General features: G+C 35.1%; 1 protein-coding gene across 2 annotated transcripts in view; it reads left to right on the forward strand.

Moving 5' to 3' along the window:
• Positions 1-19528, forward strand: part of cables1 (Cdk5 and Abl enzyme substrate 1) — a 39763-nt gene that overhangs the window by 13998 nt on the left and 6237 nt on the right. Inside the window, exons 2-5 of one of the 2 annotated variants that reach the window (XM_059502309.1) lie at positions 13279-13350; positions 13987-14079; positions 15350-15427; positions 19247-19352. In XM_059502309.1, coding sequence (XP_059358292.1) covers positions 13279-13350; positions 13987-14079; positions 15350-15427; positions 19247-19352 — 349 coding nt within the window. The remainder of the gene's footprint in view (positions 1-13278; positions 13351-13986; positions 14080-15349; positions 15428-19246; positions 19353-19528) is intronic. The other variant, XM_059502310.1, reaches the window with a different exon arrangement.

A 19528-nucleotide genomic window follows, 5' to 3' on the forward strand; every position in this document is an offset into this window, starting at 1 on the left:
TCAGTGGTTAAAATTCGGCAGATAATTCCATAGACATGTGGATAATTCGCCCTTTCACATCCGGGAGCTGCAGGAATAGCAGTAGAGCACTGAGGAATGATCTCCATCCGCTGTCAGTCGCTCACCAGCAGGTGGTGCAAGCGGCTGTTAAATAAGACCAAAGTAACAGGTGGATTAAGTAATACAGTTACAAAAACTGATCTGCAGAAATTAAGCAAGCGCTAAACAGAAGTTTTGATTATCGGTGCTTGTGGAAAAGCTGATTGTGCGTATTTCAACATCTTTGCTGTTACCAAGTAAGCAGCATTCAAAGGAGATTATAATGGTGTTTTACCCAACGCTGAAGTACAGAACTAACATTACATCTAAGGAAGACATGTATTGTTTTCGGTTGTTTAGTTTCCGTAACTTTGTGTCATGGCTTGTGCATCGCTGTGCTGTAATACTGGGGATCCCCTCAGTAACGCTTCTCAATCAATTAATACGGTGATATAAGACCTCAGATCTCAGAATACATTTTATTGATGATTATGCAAACTATATACAGGCAAGCAAATGGGGTCAAAAAGAATCAAATGCGCTGCATTTTCATTATAATTGATTTCCATTACCACTGATCTATAAAGTCGACAGTCCCACAAAGATATCAACCATGATTAGTTTTAACAATATGCAACCAATTTATATTAACATAAAAAAATGAGTTAAAAACAATCTAGGTATATTAATTCTGAAAATTTAAACTGAAGAAATTATTGACGTGCTACCACACCCAAGGGACCATCTGACAATTCCACTGACTGGAATATAAAAAAATATTTGTGTAGTGTCCATATAAAAAGAAATAAGTTATTGGCCATATATATTTAGTCAGTATGAGTAAATAATTAATTTATTGTAAACTGATTAATTTGAATTTACTGTATTATTGTACTACGTTTCGTTTTGAGGTAAATTTGCAGACGGTCTCTAAAGGATCTTAGGCAATTATCAAACATAAAACTACTGCGCTTGGTTTTCTTTTTACGAAAAAAAAAGGTTAAATTTGGTGAAACTTTGTGGTTTGTAAGGCTCATCTGCTTAAATGTACATAATATACAGTAATATATTGTATTAATTAGATGCCGAATTTAATAATTTAATATCTTGAGGCAATAAAAGGCGTTAATGTTTTATATATATATATATATATATATATATATATATATATATATATATATATATATATATATATATATTTAGGGATGGGACGGTATGAAAATTTAATATCACGATTATAGTGACTAAAATTATCACGATTATCAATATTATCACGGTTTTGTTGAAACGAGATGAAAGTGTTCAAAAATAGTTGATGCTCACACTGAAAACATTTCAGCAAGTTTTATATTTAATAATCAACAAACAACTAATAAAACAAGCAACTCTATGCACTTAATTTAAAGAAAGATTAAATTCTGTGGCATTTCCTTCCTTACAATGAAAAGTGTAGAAGCATAGAAAAGCATAGAAAAGTCACTGACTTTCGCCATTCCTTCTCGAAAAAAACCAAAAAAAACATTGTGCGCTGCGCTTGCGTCAGACTGTTGCTGGCTGGACATGATTTAATAGTGAGTTATTAAAACCGCGATAATCAAACACGGTTTTAATGATAATTCATTTTTAAACGATATTACTAACCTTCAGCACATTTTATCACGGTTATCAATAAAACCGGTTATCGTCCCATCCCTAATATATATATATATATATATATATATATATATATATATATAACATGCAGTTTTTCTTGTTCCGTAACTTGCATTCATATCCTCATCTGTCTGTATATAGTTTGCATCATCAGTAAGATGTGAGTTTTGTCTTTTAATCGCTGTCACTGTTAGTGCGCTGAGCCATGTAATGTGTTTTCTTTTCTTTAACAGATTTCTGAGGGAAACCGCATGAAACCTTGAACGTTCGTTCATATTTTACATCTGCTTAACTGTCTATATAGTTTGCATAATCATCAATAAAATGTATTCTGAGATCTGAGGTCTTATATCACAGTATTAATTGATTGAGAAGCGTTACTCGTCATTGGGGAATCCTGGAGTATGACGTGAGGGGATCCCCCAGTATTACAGCACAGCGACGCACAAGCCATGACACAAAGTTACGTAAACTAAACCAGCGGTTCTCAATTGCAGTCCTCGCGCCCCACTGCTCTGCACATTTTGAACGTTTCTCTTTGCGCTTCAGACATTTGTTCTATTCGAACATAAATGCCCTGCGAAGTGGACATCACAGGATATTCAGCCATGATTCCAGTTCGAAGTGAACGTAGCTATATGTTCCAATCAAAGTGCATTGAAGTGTGCAAGACATGAATTTAAATTGTATTGATTTACAGAGGTATATGATGTCACAGTTGTCCATGTTTAAAGATGCTGCACAGCACAAATCAGTGAATGAATGTTTCGATGTGAGGTAAACTTCAACAGATTTCCCCTGCTCAGAGAGTAGGGAGCAATGAACAGTTCATGCACGGAGTTCATTTCTAACGAGCTGATTATCTGAATCAGGTGTGTTAACAAAGAGAAACGTGCAAAATATGCAGAGCAGTGGGGCGCGAGGACTGGAATTGAGAACCGCTGAACTAAACAACCGAAAGCAATATATGTCTTTCTTAGATGTAATGTTAGTTCTGTACTTCAGCGTTGGGTAAAACACCATTATAATCTCATTTGAATGCTGCTTACTTGGTAACAGTACTTGGTATTTTGAAATAAACATACGCACAATCAGCTTTTCCACTTGCCCCGATAATCAAAACTTCTGCTTAGCGCTTGATTAATTTCTGCAGATCAGTTTTTGTAACTGTATTACTTAATCCACCTGTTGCTTTGGTCTTATTTAACAGCCGCTTGCACCACCTGCTGGTGAGCGACTGACAGCGGATGGAGATCATTCCTCAGTGCTCTACTGCTATTCCTGCAGCTCCCGGATGTGAAAGGGCGAATTATCCACATGTCTATGGAATTATCTGCCGAATTTTAACCACTGAATTTGTGGAAGCGAATTTGGAAAGTGAAATAAAATGGACCGAAATTTGCCTGTCGAATATTATACATCGTATTTTTTAACCGATTGAATATTTTGGAAGTGAATTCTGGAACGTGAATATGAATTATTGATTTTTTAATTATGAAAAAGTGTGTAAAATATTTTTAATTAAATTATTCACAGCTTAAACGAACAACTATATTAAATTTCAGGACCTAAAGATGCAAGCCCTGGAAATACAAGGCATTAAAATGCAAGTACTGTTAATTCAATGCATTATTTTTTCAGATAGTGCTATTCAGCATGCTTTTTTGTTTCAAAGACATAAGTCATTATTTTACTTCCATAGCTGTGTGTGAGAAATGTAGAGACTTGGTTGAACACAGCTCGTTCAAGTGTTTTTGCAATGAAAGGAAGAAGGGACACTGGTCTGTAGTTCTCTAAAAGAGAAGGATTGAGGTTGTTTTTTTTTAATTTATATATATATATATATATATATATATATATATATATATATATATATATATATATATATATATATATATAAATGTTAATAAGTTCAGTAAAAGTTACAGTAAATCACTGTAAAATTTATAGTTCCTTTTGACACTTCACTCTTGATGGATTTTCTCTGAAATAGCAGTTTATTAGTTTTTTTTTCTTTTCAGTTATGTACATTATGGCTTTATGTTACAACCTAAGTTGTTAAATCAATGTTTATTTTATTAATTTAATGTCATATGTGGTACCATGATGGTTTTGTATTTGTGTCCATGACACTATGCATCTTCTATGAATTTTTTACCTGAGCTTGTGGAAAAGCTATACAGCACTTGGGATTACCTTTGATTGTACATGCAGCTTTCTCCTTATCACTTGTGTTTATTGTGTTTTTATACGGATACAAGGCTATTTTAGTTCTTCAGCAGCTTGTAGATCACATAGATCACATCTCACCCAGAACACACAGCTCTGTTTTTCATTCAGTCCTCTAAGATCAAAGATTCAGACAACTTTTGAAACTGAGATGAGCTTTATGATAACATTTTGGCAGTTAATTAAATATAGTATATATTTACATTTTGTTTTTAAACTGTATTTTCATTCTGTAAAATCTCAAATGTTGCTAACTTTTCTAGCGTGCATTTCTAGCAGCTATAACTGCCGTTTTTTTTTACAGATTTTTTTTTTTTATATAGTCATCTCTACATATTAAGCACAGATAGGAGAAAGTATTTAACATTACATACTTGAGCTTTAAACAGTGTAGGACTTGTTCTAAATGGGCAGCTGCTAGAAACAATCACAGGTTCCAGGCAGGATGCCCAGTCTCTGCCCTGACTCCCCCCCACCCCCTTCCTCCACTCCCTGCCTCTGACCTCCACTTCCTCTCCCAGACCCTCCTGCATGGGCTACCACTTTCCAGCAGGAAGACCAAAACCTTTAGAAGCACTGCCAAGAGCAGCCTGTGAAGAAAGAGTGTGCAATGTAGTTCTGTCTCATGTGCTGGCACATGCCTTCAAGAACAAAATGTACACACACACACCCTATATGATCCTGCTCTTCAGGGCCTTCTGTTAAGCTACAGTCTGCCTTGATTGGTCGGCCCAGACAAAAGCATTATTGAAACTCTGTCAGGTCTAACTGTGTGAAGAGTGTGGTGTTATGTAATTCCTGAGCTCTAATTGGTGGCTATACATCTGTGCAAATAGCCTGTATCTTTCTGGTGCCGACTTTAATCTTGCCTCACAATTGCAAAGTCCTCCAAGACAACTAAGTAGAGGGCTCTGAAATTTTCAAGGGTATAGATTAGAGATTGACCAATATAGGTTTTTCTATAACTGATGCAGATGTTTAGAGGTCAGGGTCAGCCGATGGCCGATATGTGCTGCCGAATTTTTAGGGCTGATATCGTGAAGTTTTCCCCTTCATTTCCATGCTAAAATGTCACACTAATAATAAGTGGATGCACTACTTTTCTAAACTTATCATTTATTGAGCACTGACTTGAACCATCTCTCGAATCTTAATTTTGAGCACTGCACGGTATTATAATAAAAAATGTATACAAAGTTAACCAAACAAATCAATAAACTGACCAAGTATTAAATATATAAAACAGGTAATATAGTTTTAGAGCATTTATCAAGCAGAATTCAATTTTGAAACTTAAATATACATTTAAATTAAATAAATACAATTTTATAAATAAAAATCAATTAAACTGAAAAATATAAAAAATAAAATATATAAAAAATAAATAATAGTAGAGATGCAAACACACTAGCAACCAGCAACATTTGTGTTTGGTATAAATGACACAGAACATCTAAATTGCATTCTAATTTCAAACTTACATCGAAGTCTGTTCATTATTAAAATAAAGTACAGTCAACCAAACATATAAAAGGTTACACTGGTCAGTTTAAATAGACGTAGTATACCGGTCCACTCTGCTGTTATGCCAAGGACGTTTTTGCTCATGTGAAGAGGATGATATTTTCCGTCTAGTTTACATTAAACAATTCAAATATATTATAGTTTAACATTCAGATACATTGTGAATATGGAAACATTTGGATATGTGCAGAACGAGATGTGAGCAATAACCTCCAATACATCTAGCCAAACCCGAGCTCGCTCGTCCTCGTATGCAAGCACGCATGCACTGTCACGATCTAATGCACTGTAAATGTCGGATTTTTAAAAACAAATAGGCCTAGCGGAACGCAAAAATTCAAAATCGAACATTTTGCAGAACAGGATCAAATAAAGTACTGGTCATAATACTTGCATAAAATGTTTGATGTGAAAAAAGCAGTTGATTGACTGTGCAGCACAGCCACAAGCACCACAGTTACGTTTGGGATAATTTTATTTTTAATACTATAGTGTAATTTTAAAAGATTGCAGTTGCGTTTTAAAATACAACAACGAGCACCATGAAACCATTTAAAGAGGCGCATTCAGCAGTCTCCTTGATGGGAAACAAAGTAAAATTATCTCATGGCTTGGGGTCCTTCACATGCGGCAGCAGCACTTTCCACCACATCAATAACACGGGGCTGCCCTCCGACCAGCCTGACTTTAAAGTGAAGTGAAGTGACATTCAGCCAAGTATGGTGACCCATACTCAGAATTTGTGCTCTGCATTTAACCCATCCGAAATGCACACACACAGAGCAGTGAACACACACACACACTGTGAGCACACACCCGGAGCAGTGGGCAGCCATTTATGCTGCGGCGCCCGGGGAGCAGTTGGGGGTTCGATGCCTTGCTCAAGGGCACCTAAGTCGTGGTATTGAAGGTGGAGAGAGAACTGTACATACACTCCCCCCACCCACAATTCCTGCCGGCCCGGGACTCGAACTCACAACCTTTCGATTGGGAGTCCGACTCTCTAACCATTAGGCCACGACTTCCCACAAAATCGGCGCTACTAAACATGGATATCGGCCGATGCCGATATATAAAAAAATGACAAATATCGGCCCAATATATCGACCGAACTATAGCTGTAATTTTACTGTCTGGGAAAAAGGTAACTATATGCAACATGTTCTCACTTCTAATTATGTTGAGTCTTGGTCAGGATCACTTGGCATCGCATTTTGACGCTCAAGGTACCCCTTTGGTGTAATTGTTCGATGTGCAGGTGTTTTCAGTTGTTTGTCTTAATTCAATGGTTTGCATGCATTTGTAAAAAAACCTGTAATAATTTGATATAAATGTATACTTTCATTGGAGCACCTAACCGCACCCCTACCCTAAGCCTACCCACTTCTGAACAATATAAAACACATAACAGGAAAACATAAGTCCAGTCACAGGTAACATTATTTATTGCAACTGACAATAAACAAGCAGTATAAACAAGTCGTGTTGCATTCCAAGTCTTCTGAAGCCATACAATGTCTTTATGTGAAGAAGAATGTAAAACATAAGGTCTTAATCGCTGAAAATCTCATTCAAAGAAATACTCCGGTAGCATGTCGCAATCACGCAATGTCACGAGACATACAAGAGCCAATTCACAACCAAGGCTGACGTAACGCTTCTTCTGTGGCATTTTTTTAATTTGTGCAATGACTGCATACAGGATCTGTTTTTTCTTTTAACACGGATGAAGAAGGCAGTCGCATCGGCCTAATCCTCTCACAAATATGTCAGAAGACTTGGAATAGCAATACTTTTTAAATACATTTTTACAGTAGTTGTATCTGCTTGTTATATATTGTGTTTTATTTATGAATGGTAGGTTTAGGGGCAGGTGTTGGGTTACGTGCTCATAAATGTGTAAATAGTATAAAACTGTTGTGGAAAATGTGAAAAACTATGCTAAAGGGGTATCCTGTGTGTCAAAAGTGACGTCAAGGGGTCCTGATCAAGCGTCAATATGTGACGAGTTGGGAGTGAGAATGTGTTGCAATAGCACTCTCTGTTATGTAAAATAAGTATCAAACATTTTCCATTATGGGGATTAGGGCAGGGCTCCAAACCAAACAAATCGAGTAAGGAGCCATTGGCTCCTATAAGAAAAAAAACTTAGGTGCCAAATGATTTTTTAGGTGCCACAGAATAAACATGTTTTATGCGATTTATTTAAATTATTTATTTTACATTTTAACTTTTTAATCATACTGACGTGTTTATGTCTCATCTTTTCTTGACTTTATCAGCATTTTAATCCATCTTGTAGATGACCTGGGAATGAAGGTTCACTTAAAGTGGGAGCTAAATGTCTTTTCCAACTTGAAACATACAGTCATGCGTTGTTTATTACACAAAATCTGTACCAATATCATGGACCATAAGCATCACTTGGCCCCTGAGTATAGTTTGGGGTCCTATGAGAGTTTTGTCATACTCTCTTAAAAATAAAGGTGCTTCATGATACCATAGAAGAACCTTTTTTTCCTGTTTAAATGGTTTCATAAAGAACCTTTAACATTTGAAGACAATAACAGATTATGAAAAGGTCAGAAAGAGATTGTTCTTCAAAGAGCCTTTGACTGAATGGTTCTTTGTGGAACCAAAATTGTTCTGTGAAGAACCTTTTAAGCTCCTTTATTTTTAAGAGTGCATGTCTTTCACACTTTCAGTCTGTTTTTCTTTATTCAAATTAAATTTTATAGGAGGAGTTGAATCATGTAGACAACAGGTTAAGTAAAAATATTAAAATTCAATAGCTCATAAATATAGCAAAATGCTCCTCTTTATAGTTATTTTTCTAGCTGACTGATGAGCTTATGGACACCGAAAGGTTACTGAGGTTAATATTACGTTGCAATGTTTACAAGCTTTACACGTTTTCCGCAGTTTGAAAGTGTTGTACTGTAGAATCTCTTATAAAATAGCCTACCGTTTGATGTTAATTCATGTTCATTATGTACTCTAGTAGTAAAGAGCAAGGTATGATAGGTTCACGTGCTGCTTGAACTGAGGCACTACTCGCGATCGCGCCTGCCGCAGGGGCCGTTCACATGTCCCGTCTTTTGCGCGCTCAAGTTCGTTATTTCAGATGTAGGCGCGCGGTATGCGTGCGTGCTCATAATGGAAGCGATGCGCTCGTTTTTTTCCAGGCCCGCCCGCACCGCATCGAGTTAAAAACATCTCAACTTTTCAGAATCCCGCAAGTGCACCGCAGGTCATGTGACAAGAACCAACCAATCAGCTTCATCCTTTCCAGTACCAACGTTGAAAGCTGAGCCAAGATGAAGGAACCGCTGATCATAGCTGTATATGGAAAGCCATTTTTAAATAAATTTAGTAACAGAGCTACTGCAAGCGATTTTTAGTGCTGCAAATCCATTTATCCTTTGTTGAAATTTAAGCGTCTTCATGGAGAGAGCAGGTCATGGTTGCTTAGCAACGGCAGACGCCTCAGGAGCGCAAGAGCCTGAAGGCTTTTGGAAAAAAATCAGAAAGCGGCGCGCCTAGCGTTTTCCACGCGTTTTTAGGCGCGATATGTGTACGGCCCCTTAAAGAGCACCAAAACTGTATTTATTGTTTGAATTTTGTTATGAATTTGGAATAATTTTAAAGCTGATACTTTGTAAATTAAAAGGTAACAAAGCACAAAGCTTTTTGCAATTACTGGACGGCAAGTGCACTTCAAATAATGAAGTTCATGCATTAACAGAACACAGCATGGACTAAGATCTTGTTAAGAAGAAGCCTTATGATTATAAACGAGAACTGTTAACGATATTGCCAATATCCACACAGATGACAGCTTTACCTGTTGTAGTTTGTTCAAGTTATGAATGAAATAGACGCTGTTTTTCTGCACTTTCTCTTCAAGTCTCCATCATTTCTCTCTCTCGCGCGCGTTTATCTGGTGTTTGTCAGTGCTGCTGCGCGGCAGATGAGGACTGTTTAAAACTCTTTTTCCCACTAAAACTTCGATGCGCATTCTCTCAATGCGCGAACATAACAAAAGATTTGAATGCAAAACAATCAGGAAAAAAGGCATTACATGCAATTTTTTAAGAGATAACATGTAAATCCATGGCGGCACCCTCCTCGCCTGCTCGATGGCACCGCGGATTCACCACAGCGGCGAGGAATCTTCAGCAGCGCGTCCCTCCTTCTCCCGGGCTTCGGCACCACTGTCATAATTAAAACCTTTTTTTAAACCCAACACAAAATAAAAGCAAAACATAAAATAAAGCCCAGGCATGGTCCTCTCTCGTCCTTCACTGTAGTCACTCCAGTTTTATATCCTTCCATCTCCTACGTGGGACTCGAGACCGGTGGTGGGTCGCAGGTGTAGCTCATCTCCAATCACTCCACCGGCCTCACTCCTCGTTCCCACGTCCCTCGGCCCCGCCCCACTCGTCACAACAGCAAATTGGCAAGAAATTATATAATAAAAGTGCACCGCACAATTATTTATCCATTTAAAAGATAACTTTAAAATAGGGCATAGCTAATCACTGTGTTCACATAATTTAAAAGTAAACTGTAAACTAATATTATAGAAATTACTGTTAAAATACAGCAGCTAATAGCCAGGAATACAATGTGAATTCATTTTAGAGTACATGAATGGGAAAGAGAGAAAAACAAAAAACAAACGTGAACATTATTTATATGATGTACTTTGTCTTTAATGTCATTGTTTTTCTTTTTCCACATATTTTGGTATATTTTTAAGCTAGTTTATTCTTAACAAAACATGGACATTTCCTCCATACTCATTATAAGATATGTTCCATAACCATAAGTCATGTTTTGGATGGACCATGTCCTTTTCTTTTGTGTTGTGCGGTTAGCTGGCATTGCTGAGAGATTATGCTGGCATTTTTTCCAGTTAAATAAATGAAGTAGGAAAAGGTTTTAAACCAGAACTTAAAACCAGTATGGGATGTGGTAGGAATTGGCACCAGACAAATTCAGGCCAAGACATGATTAAAAAAAAAACATGGCCTGCTGTGGCTTGTTGCTCTGTTTTTATTCTGAGAGTTTTCAGAAACACAGGACTTTTACAGAATTATATCCCACCGGTTACTTAAAACAATGAACGTGGTTTTTTTAAGGATTGAGGTAAAGGAAATGCTGTTGTGTAATGGCAAGCAGATGTGGCAGGGATAAAGGATGGGGTATGTGGGTTCATCAGTAGGGTGGAAAATGGCAAAAAAGATTTTACTGCTGTTACAAGTCAAGTTCACAAACGAGTAACCTCATGTTTAGAAAGCTACTCTTTGCATGGTAGACAACATTCAGACAACTTTTGAAATTGAGATGAGCTTTAGATGTTTTGATTCCTCCCTGTAAAAGCAAAATTAATCGTAATAGATTTGTGTTGTTTTTAATAAAAGAACAGTCCAGAAACACACAAGTATGCAAGTACTTAAGTAGCTTAACTTGTTGAAATTTGTTGAACTTGACAGTAGTTGAACTGAAATGGGAAAACTAGTTCCATCTCGAATGAGGTACTGTTCACTAACCAGTAAACCTATACCACAAGAGTACTGTTATGGAGTATATATATTTTACTAATATTTTACTGGTTTTCCATTTGAAGAAAATTACAATTAAAATGCACCTGATGTGCTGAAGCTATCTTTAATACATTTATCTTTCATTTCTTCAGGGAAACTGTGACTTGATTGCATAAAGTATGTGATAATCTTTTTTTGTTGTGTCTTTTTTGCACCTGTAGTGCACTATGCCTCATTAATGTTTTTTAGTGTGTGAAAACACTATTTGCATGATGCACCTACTATACACACTAATAGCAGTAAAATCTCACTTTATGCCATTTTTCACCCTACTGATGAATCGAAATACGTCATCCTTTATTCCTGCCACATATGCTTGCCATTACACAACAGCATTTCCGTTACCACAATCTTTAAAATACCACCGTTCATTATTTTAAGTAAAGGTGGGACATAATCCTGTTAAAGTCTTGTGTTCCTGAAAACTCTCAGGATAAAGACAATGACATACAACAGTGGTCCTTATATGCACTTGAGTCTATTTTTTATTGATGCATAAACAAACTGTGTGTATGCTCTTGATACACTGATTGCTATCACATTGCATTTTTGCACGAACACTTTTAAATATTCTCAAAATTCATGTCATGCTAATATGTTAATTGTTGTTAAATGTTACAAAATTCTATTTAAATAATAAAAGAATTTAAAAAAAATTATTACTGTTTCCACAAAAGAAACAGGAAAACCGTTTCTTGAGCAGCAAATTAGCATAAATGATTTCTGAAGGATCATGTGACACAAAGAGTAATGGCTGCTGAAAATTCAACTTTGCTTTCACAGGAATAAATTAAATGTTACGTACATTAAACATATTCTGATCGAAAACAGATATTTTAAATTGTAAAAATATTTTCTCAATATTACTGGTTACTTAGTTTTACTGTACATTAAATTAAAAAGCCTGGTTTCTAACAAGGTTTTTTTTCGCAGTTTCTGTAACGCGATGGGTTTGGGTTACTTGCCACTTTCGCCATTTGGCTTGCTTAGTTGGGGACACTAAATATTTGGCAATAGTATTAACTTGACTGCACAGACACTATTGGATTAAAACTGAATTTAGCTGGATGATGATTTTATTGTTTAAAGGTGAATTAAACTTGTTCAATAACTGAGGAGCATTGGACCATTATTGAACCAGACTGAATTAACAATGATCTGATTTCAGATGAATATTGACTGTTTACTGTTGTCTTTTCAGGGATGCTTTACAGAAGAATTGAATACTGTTTGCATCACTGAATCATTATTTTACTTTTAATCACTTATAAAGCTGCTTTGAAACAATCTGTTTTGCAGAAAGCACTATATAAATAAAGGTGACTTGACTTGAATGGAAAGAAGAATGAGCTTGAATGAACACTACATACAGTGTACTTTTGCAGTGGTCACACTCTTATCAGGTGTCTGTTATTGGTCTGATTTCAGAGCTTATTTGGCAGGAACACGAGCATTCCTCAGCCCACGTTTCCACAGATACAGGTCTCTGCAACAAGGCCATGCTTAACCTGGTTTTCAGTGCTGCTCTCTGCTTTTGAAAAGCAGATATGAAGAACTTGAGCTTTGAGTGGGTGAACTTTGAGGAAAAACTGCTTATGATAATGGCTTGAAATAGAAACAAGAGTTGCTCATAAGGCTTTTTCTTAATCTCCCTGGTGTGTTGTACCATATCAGCAGACTACTAGATGTTCGTTATTACCTCAGCTTGTGAGAAGGAATGTGTTATGTGAAAGTGTAACTGAAATCTCTGCTGGAGCCATGGCTTATCCTCTTACAGGGGCTTGTTTCTGGAACATTCTGTGTGTGATCTCATATTACATCAAGAAAATAATAAAGCTGAACACTTGTGCTGCAACAGGTTTGGTATTGATGGGAAACTTTGAACTGAATTTAAAGTAATGTTCTAAAGCTCTCAGTGCTGAGCACTCATTCAAGCTTTGTTTGGCAATGTGCTAAATGATATTAAGCTGGTTATATGTTTGACTCAATAAGTGGTGTGTGAATCTCAGCAGTTGCTTTTTTTGTGCATAAGCCTCTTGTGTGGTAAAAACTCTTGCCTTGCTTGCATCATTTCCTTTTACCATTCCAATAAAATAAGCTTAGTTTAAATACCTTTATTTTGCTTAATGAATATATGAAAATGTGAACTTTCTACTAGAAATTTAGGATTGTGATATTAATAAATTGAGCACTAAAAAAACCTTACTCTATTGTTCATTTGCAGGCGGAGACTAATATCCCAGCGTTCCTCACTGGAGACTCTGGAGGATATTGAGGAGAACGCCCCTCTACGAAGGTATTACCAGCAGGAACATCAGTGTTTTGTGCTGAAACTTTTCAACGGCCAGAGGTGTTACCTGGTACATGTATGATTCTGACAGATTGTGATAAATAAATTATTGCTTGGGTAACCCATCTGATTGTTCTTTCAGTTAACATTATGTAAACCTTTTTACTTTAGAAGTGATATATTAAAAGTAATTGTAGTGCTTTTCAGAATGATTTTTCGCATAGATTATGTTTAACACAATTGTTTTATTTAGTCTTTAACAAGCCTGGTCTCTTCAGACGTATTCTGATTTACTAACAGTGCTTGAAGTTAGTTACACTAGGATAAAGCTTGTAAATAAATAAATCGTTGAGAGTAAAAAAAAAAAACCCAAAACCACAATAGACTTTGTTTCAGAGCAGCTTTACAGAAAATCATACTTTTATTGTTAAGAATAGTTTCTTAATGCAGTCTTATATTTAGCAGATTAGATGATATTTTCTCTGTTGTGTGTGTGTGTGTGTGTGTGTTTGTGTGTGTGTGTGTATATATGTGTGTGTATATATATATATATATATATATATATATATATATATATAGCCATAAGAATAGCAGTATTTATTCCTCTAATGAACAGTGTTGATGCTGCTTTGTTTTATCTAGATGCCGAACTTTATCTGGTTCACCCCGACCAAAGAGCTTCAAGAAGGTCCACTTCATCAAAAACTTAAGACAGCATGATATGCGCAATGGAAGGTATGCATACAGCTACCCAACGGCCCACACACAGACATCTCACAGAGAACAGCACCCACACATCAAGCGTTTCAGCAAAAGACTCCCCCTGAATGTATCACAAGATTTTTCCTGTTTCTCTTTTTTTTTTTTTTTTGCAAAAAAAAAAAAATCCCTTTTTGATGACCTTTTTCCTGGATAATCATTCACATTTCAACAATTATATTTCTTCCAATTTTATAAGATCATGCCATTTGGATATAATACAGAAAAAAAAGACCACTTGAAGTTGTAGAACCTGGAAAAGGAAAGAATGTTTTTCATTACAGGTGTGTGTGTGTGTGTGTGTGTGTGTGTGTGTGTGTGTGTGTGTGTGTGTGTGTGTGTGTGTGTGTCAAAGTCACCTTTATTTATATAGCGCTTTAAACAAAATACATTGCGTCAAAGCAACTGAACAACATTCATTAGGAAAACAGTGTCAATAATGCAAAATGATAGTTAAAGGCAGTTCATCATTGAATTCAGTGATGTCATCTCTGTTCAGTTAAATAGTGTCTGTGCATTTATTTGCAATCAAGTCAACGATATCGCTGTGTGTGTGTGTGTGTGTGAGATTTTTATCTCTAACTGACCCTCTTGTATTTTAAATTGATAGCTGAAGCAGACACTCTCTAAAACCCAAACATTTGGGGCATGTTTTTTTATTGATTATAGAGTGTTAGCCAGATGCTCTCTTTTATCTGAAGGGGCTTTTGAATTGGTGTGTTGGGAAACAAGAGGTGTGACCAGCTTTGTTTTTTCTTTGGGCATTTGAGAAAATCCATAAAATAAACGGTTTTGCAGCCTTGCAATTAAGCCACTGACTTTTATTTTGTAAAGCTAACTGCAGTGTCTGATGTGGCTGTACTTTGATCCAACACATTGTTTTATTTATGCTTTAGATCAGTTATTAGCAGTTGATGAACTCCTAAAGGAAATATAAGAACTTGAAAAGCTTTGGCAGAATAATAGATTCTTAAATACTTTGTTTGTTTGTAAACATGTTCAGTTCTTCTCAGATATCTCAGTCAGGTTTAAATTTACTGCAAAGATTGTTTTTATAAGCAATTTACCTTTCTTTTTGTTTTCTTCTGATCTTTGTTGCATATTCCCAGATACATTCCTACATAATTTATGACATACTATTTCATGTCAGTTATTTACTGCGTATCTCTCATCTTTACCTGTGGTCCTGACCTTTATATTGGCAGAATTCACTTCAATTAGTTTATGTATCATTTTGTCTTTATAGGATAGTCCTTATCAGTGGCCGAAGATCCTTCTATAGTGTTTTTTCTGTCCTGCCCTATCGAGATTGTAGCCAAACAGGGTATGTATTCTTCAGCATGTAAATCTTCTTTTTACAATTCATCATTTTTATCCCTTCACTTTCGAGCCCTACCATTTTTTTTCCTTGGCCTTATCAATGGGTCCAAAAATAAACATTCTGTATTCATCTTCTATATAATCTGTTACATTTTACATAAAGTATATACACTGAAAGTTGTTTTTTTAACTATTATTTAGATTTTTTTCATATAGTGTTCTCATTTATACAGTTGTTTTAGACTGTATGCACAGATTGTTTGGTATACGTTTTGTATCATGCATAGCTCTCCTGATCTTTGGTAGTACTTTTAATTCAGAGAGACTGACCAACAAGCTTGGGCATGCTTTAAATAGACCTCACCCTTGACTTTAGGGATTATTTATTTATTTTATTTTTTTCTTTAACTGGATCTGCAGCTATACAGCTATTTCTTTGACATTTAACAAAAACATTTATATGCCTTTATTTCTAACTTCTAATGGGACGTTTTTCTTACCTACACCTTGGCATTGCCTGCTTTCCCATTGTTTAAATCTGAAGCTTGTAATTTATTTCTGTAATACATTAAAATGGTTTCTCCTATCACTTTCAAATATGCAGAGAAAACTGTAGTTAAGCCATATGCACGTTTATTTATCTGAAAATTGAGAGCTCTGTGATGGTGCTTTCAAACACTTGTTTGAGTATCTTGAAAATCTACAGATCAACCAATGGTGTTAATTTGAGGGGAAAACCTGTTAGAAAACAGTTATTTTTTGACATTCCATTTAGTGATGCTAATAGAAATTACACACGTAAGCTTTAACATAGTTTTTGCTTTTTTGAGGCCTGCTTAAATTTCTGTTTACGGAGAAAAAATGCAATTTAAACGGTTAATCTTGCGTTAAGCATAAGAGTGAAGACACGTTGTTGGTTTGTTTTTAATGATAGCAACTTGAGGGAATCCCAATCATTGGATTTATTACTATCTGAGATTAGGCTCTGTAAGGGAGGGTGTACAGTAGACCTGGAGTCCTTCTGTATCTGTATTCACATACTTTATTAACAATGAATTAATACTGAACGTTTAGATGTTGCACTGTTTCTTTCCATGATTCCATTCACCACAAAAAAAGTGTTAATATTAATGCTTTAACAGAAAATACTTGAATAATTTGTGATACAGATTGTGAAACCGTATATTAACTGGACAAAGGGCAGCGTTAAATCCATTTAAATGTCCTTTTTATGGCTACACATAAAAGCTGATAAAAACCTTGTAGAGATAAAAGCCTCTCTTTATTATAATGTATGGTATATAAGTCCCAGACCAAAAGCGAAAATGCATTAGTTCACAATTTGCATTATTTAATCTGAATATCGTCCTCACTAGGTGTATTATTGTCTTAATAATTTTTAAGAACGAACATGAATGTCAAAATGACTTTTTTGGTTAGTCTATCTTTTGTTTAAGTGAAAGTAGAGCTGACATTAACTTCAACACTTACTTGTTAATATTCCAATGGAAGAAAGAAAATTAGGGGCCAGTTGCATAAACTGTTAAGACTAGTCTTAAAGATTTAGTCTTTTTCTTCAAGAATGGTCATAACTTCAGTTTTGAAAAGGTAGATTGGTCTTATTTGTATTGGAAAAGTGTATTAAAAAAGTATATTGGAAAACTATAGTTTGACCAACTGCTATTTTGTTTAACTAGTTCTTAAGACAGTCTTAAAATGTTGACTAAGTTTATGCAACTGGCCCCTGACTTTTTGGACATGGTGAAAAACTGATTTTGACATTTTGATTAGAATGTTAGTAGCTAATTTGCTTAAGTGATTGATTAAATTTGACCTTGAAATGCTGAATGCTTCTTTGCTTTTAATGTAATCCCCAACATTTGGACCCCCTTGTATATAGTATTATATAACTGAATCTGCTTAATTATGCATTCAGTATGATGAATGGCTCATGGCAAAATTCAGCATGATTTATTCAGCATGATGTTTTGGCTTGGCTGATTGGTAGTAAAGTGCACAGTATTGACAGAGCAATCTAAGTGGGGTTGTCCTGGGTAGAGTGCCAAGTTTATGGGCATGTTCTGCTAGCATCAGTGCCACCAGTGGCCAAAGAGTATTAGATGATCCTGTATTCCTGATTGAGTGCTAACAAACTAAAATACACAAGGTTTATGTCAGCAAACTGTGAGGTGAACTGATGATTAGCTATAGGATTTCTACAGTGTGGATCTACGAGTTGCTATGAACTCTTCCTGAAAATATGGTTTTGTTTTTTTTAATATTTATATGAAGACTCTCAATCACACCTGTTCCTATTAGTTCTTGCCTTATGCTTTTCCATTCACCAAACTGCTTGAAGGGCTCCTGTGCATTTAACCTATAACTGCTGTCTATCCTCATGGGATCTGAGATTATTGATGCATCACTAAACATCTCAAAAATACTCTGTGCTAATGCTAATATCTGTCTGTTGTCTACTAATAAGAGTCTGCTACTAAGTCTGCACATGAATAAGTTAGTTATGGTATAGTATTTTTGGTCTTAACAAGTTTATTTGGTATACAAGCAGCCAAATTAAAGTGGTTTTATTTTTTATTTTTTGCTTCAGTGTTAATTTTTGTATTTTGTTTCTCCACTCTAGTAATCCTTTATGCATTGACAAAATGTCAACATTATTTAAAGATGATCTAGATAATATGGTTTGTATTTCTGGTTCATATCATCACATCCCATATACTCCTTAAATCCAAAAGTAACACTGCCAACAAATCTTGATGTTAGCAGAATTAATTTATATAAATAAATAAGTTGCATCAATGAGAAAAACGTCCTAAATGACTAAAACACTTTTGCATTTACAATTTGTACACAAATGTGGCTTCTGGGTGCTACTAACAGTTTTGTAGACACTTTATTTTAGCTATGTAAAGGTAACTGAAGGCTCGAGAGTGTAAAGTAACCATTTTATAATTTTATTTTCTTTATTTCAGATGTTTAAAATTAATTGGAATATTGGAATTCTTTTTTGAGAGTTTGGAAGGTTGTACTTAAACATATTATTTCAGCTAACTGGCAAGGAAACATTTCTCATTTATGTTTTTTATATATATAAAAAAAATCAGCTTTTTAAAAAAAAAATCAATTTTTATTTTGTTTCAAATAATGATTTTTTTAATAAAGGTTTTACTCTTAGTTTAACTTTAGTTGACATAAATAACCCTCGTAACATGAATTAAACCTTTCATAATGGTTTAATACAGCTGTTATGCAATCAAAAGAAAAAAAAAAACGTCTTACATTCCTGTCATTTTTGCAGGAAATCAAAAAGAATTCCCTAAATTCTTATTGTCATGTGAGAGGCTGATTGATTGATTTTCTTTTTTTTTATTATTATTATTATTATTTCTGGACCCTGAAAATAACCTATACTGTATGTGCTATATTAGCCATCCATCCATTCACTTTATTTACAGATCAGATCCTTTTTTACATCCTTTTGTAAAGAATTATTTATACATACATTTAATTCAGTAAATAATGTTTTAAAATAACATTTATTACATTAAAGTTAATTGTGTAAGTGTATAAAAAGGAATTTAAGAATAAGAATTTGGTTTGTACAGTATTTGGTTTATTAACATCAACAATGCTATATTAAGTTTTTTTTTTCTTCCTGTTAAAGTCAAACATTTAAAATGTAATACTTCTTAAGCTTTATTAAAAATAAAATAGCCAAGCAGTGAGCACAGCAGTGGCAATGGTTTAGCAGCAGGTGAAGTATGTTTGTCAGTACAGACTCTGAGATGTTCTCTTGCCCCAGCAGAGATGTGAAGGCAGAAAGTGGACGCCAGCGACACCCCTCAGGTGGCATGAGTGCCAAGGAGATGGTGATTGGCCTGGAGGGTGTTGAATTGGGTGCAGATGGCAAGGTGAGTGTACCAATAATTTATTTTATTTTTTGTTTCTTTAGTGTTATTAATTACAGGTATTTAACTTTTTTCATTACAAAATCTGTACAATCTATGTTTTCTATGGAAGCCCGTTTCCGCCACAAAAAAAAAAAATAAAAAATAAAACAAGCTAATTATGACTTTTTAATCTCACA

This window comes from Carassius carassius, chromosome 20, assembly GCF_963082965.1.
Source record: "Carassius carassius chromosome 20, fCarCar2.1, whole genome shotgun sequence".
NCBI lineage: Eukaryota > Metazoa > Chordata > Actinopteri > Cypriniformes > Cyprinidae > Carassius > Carassius carassius.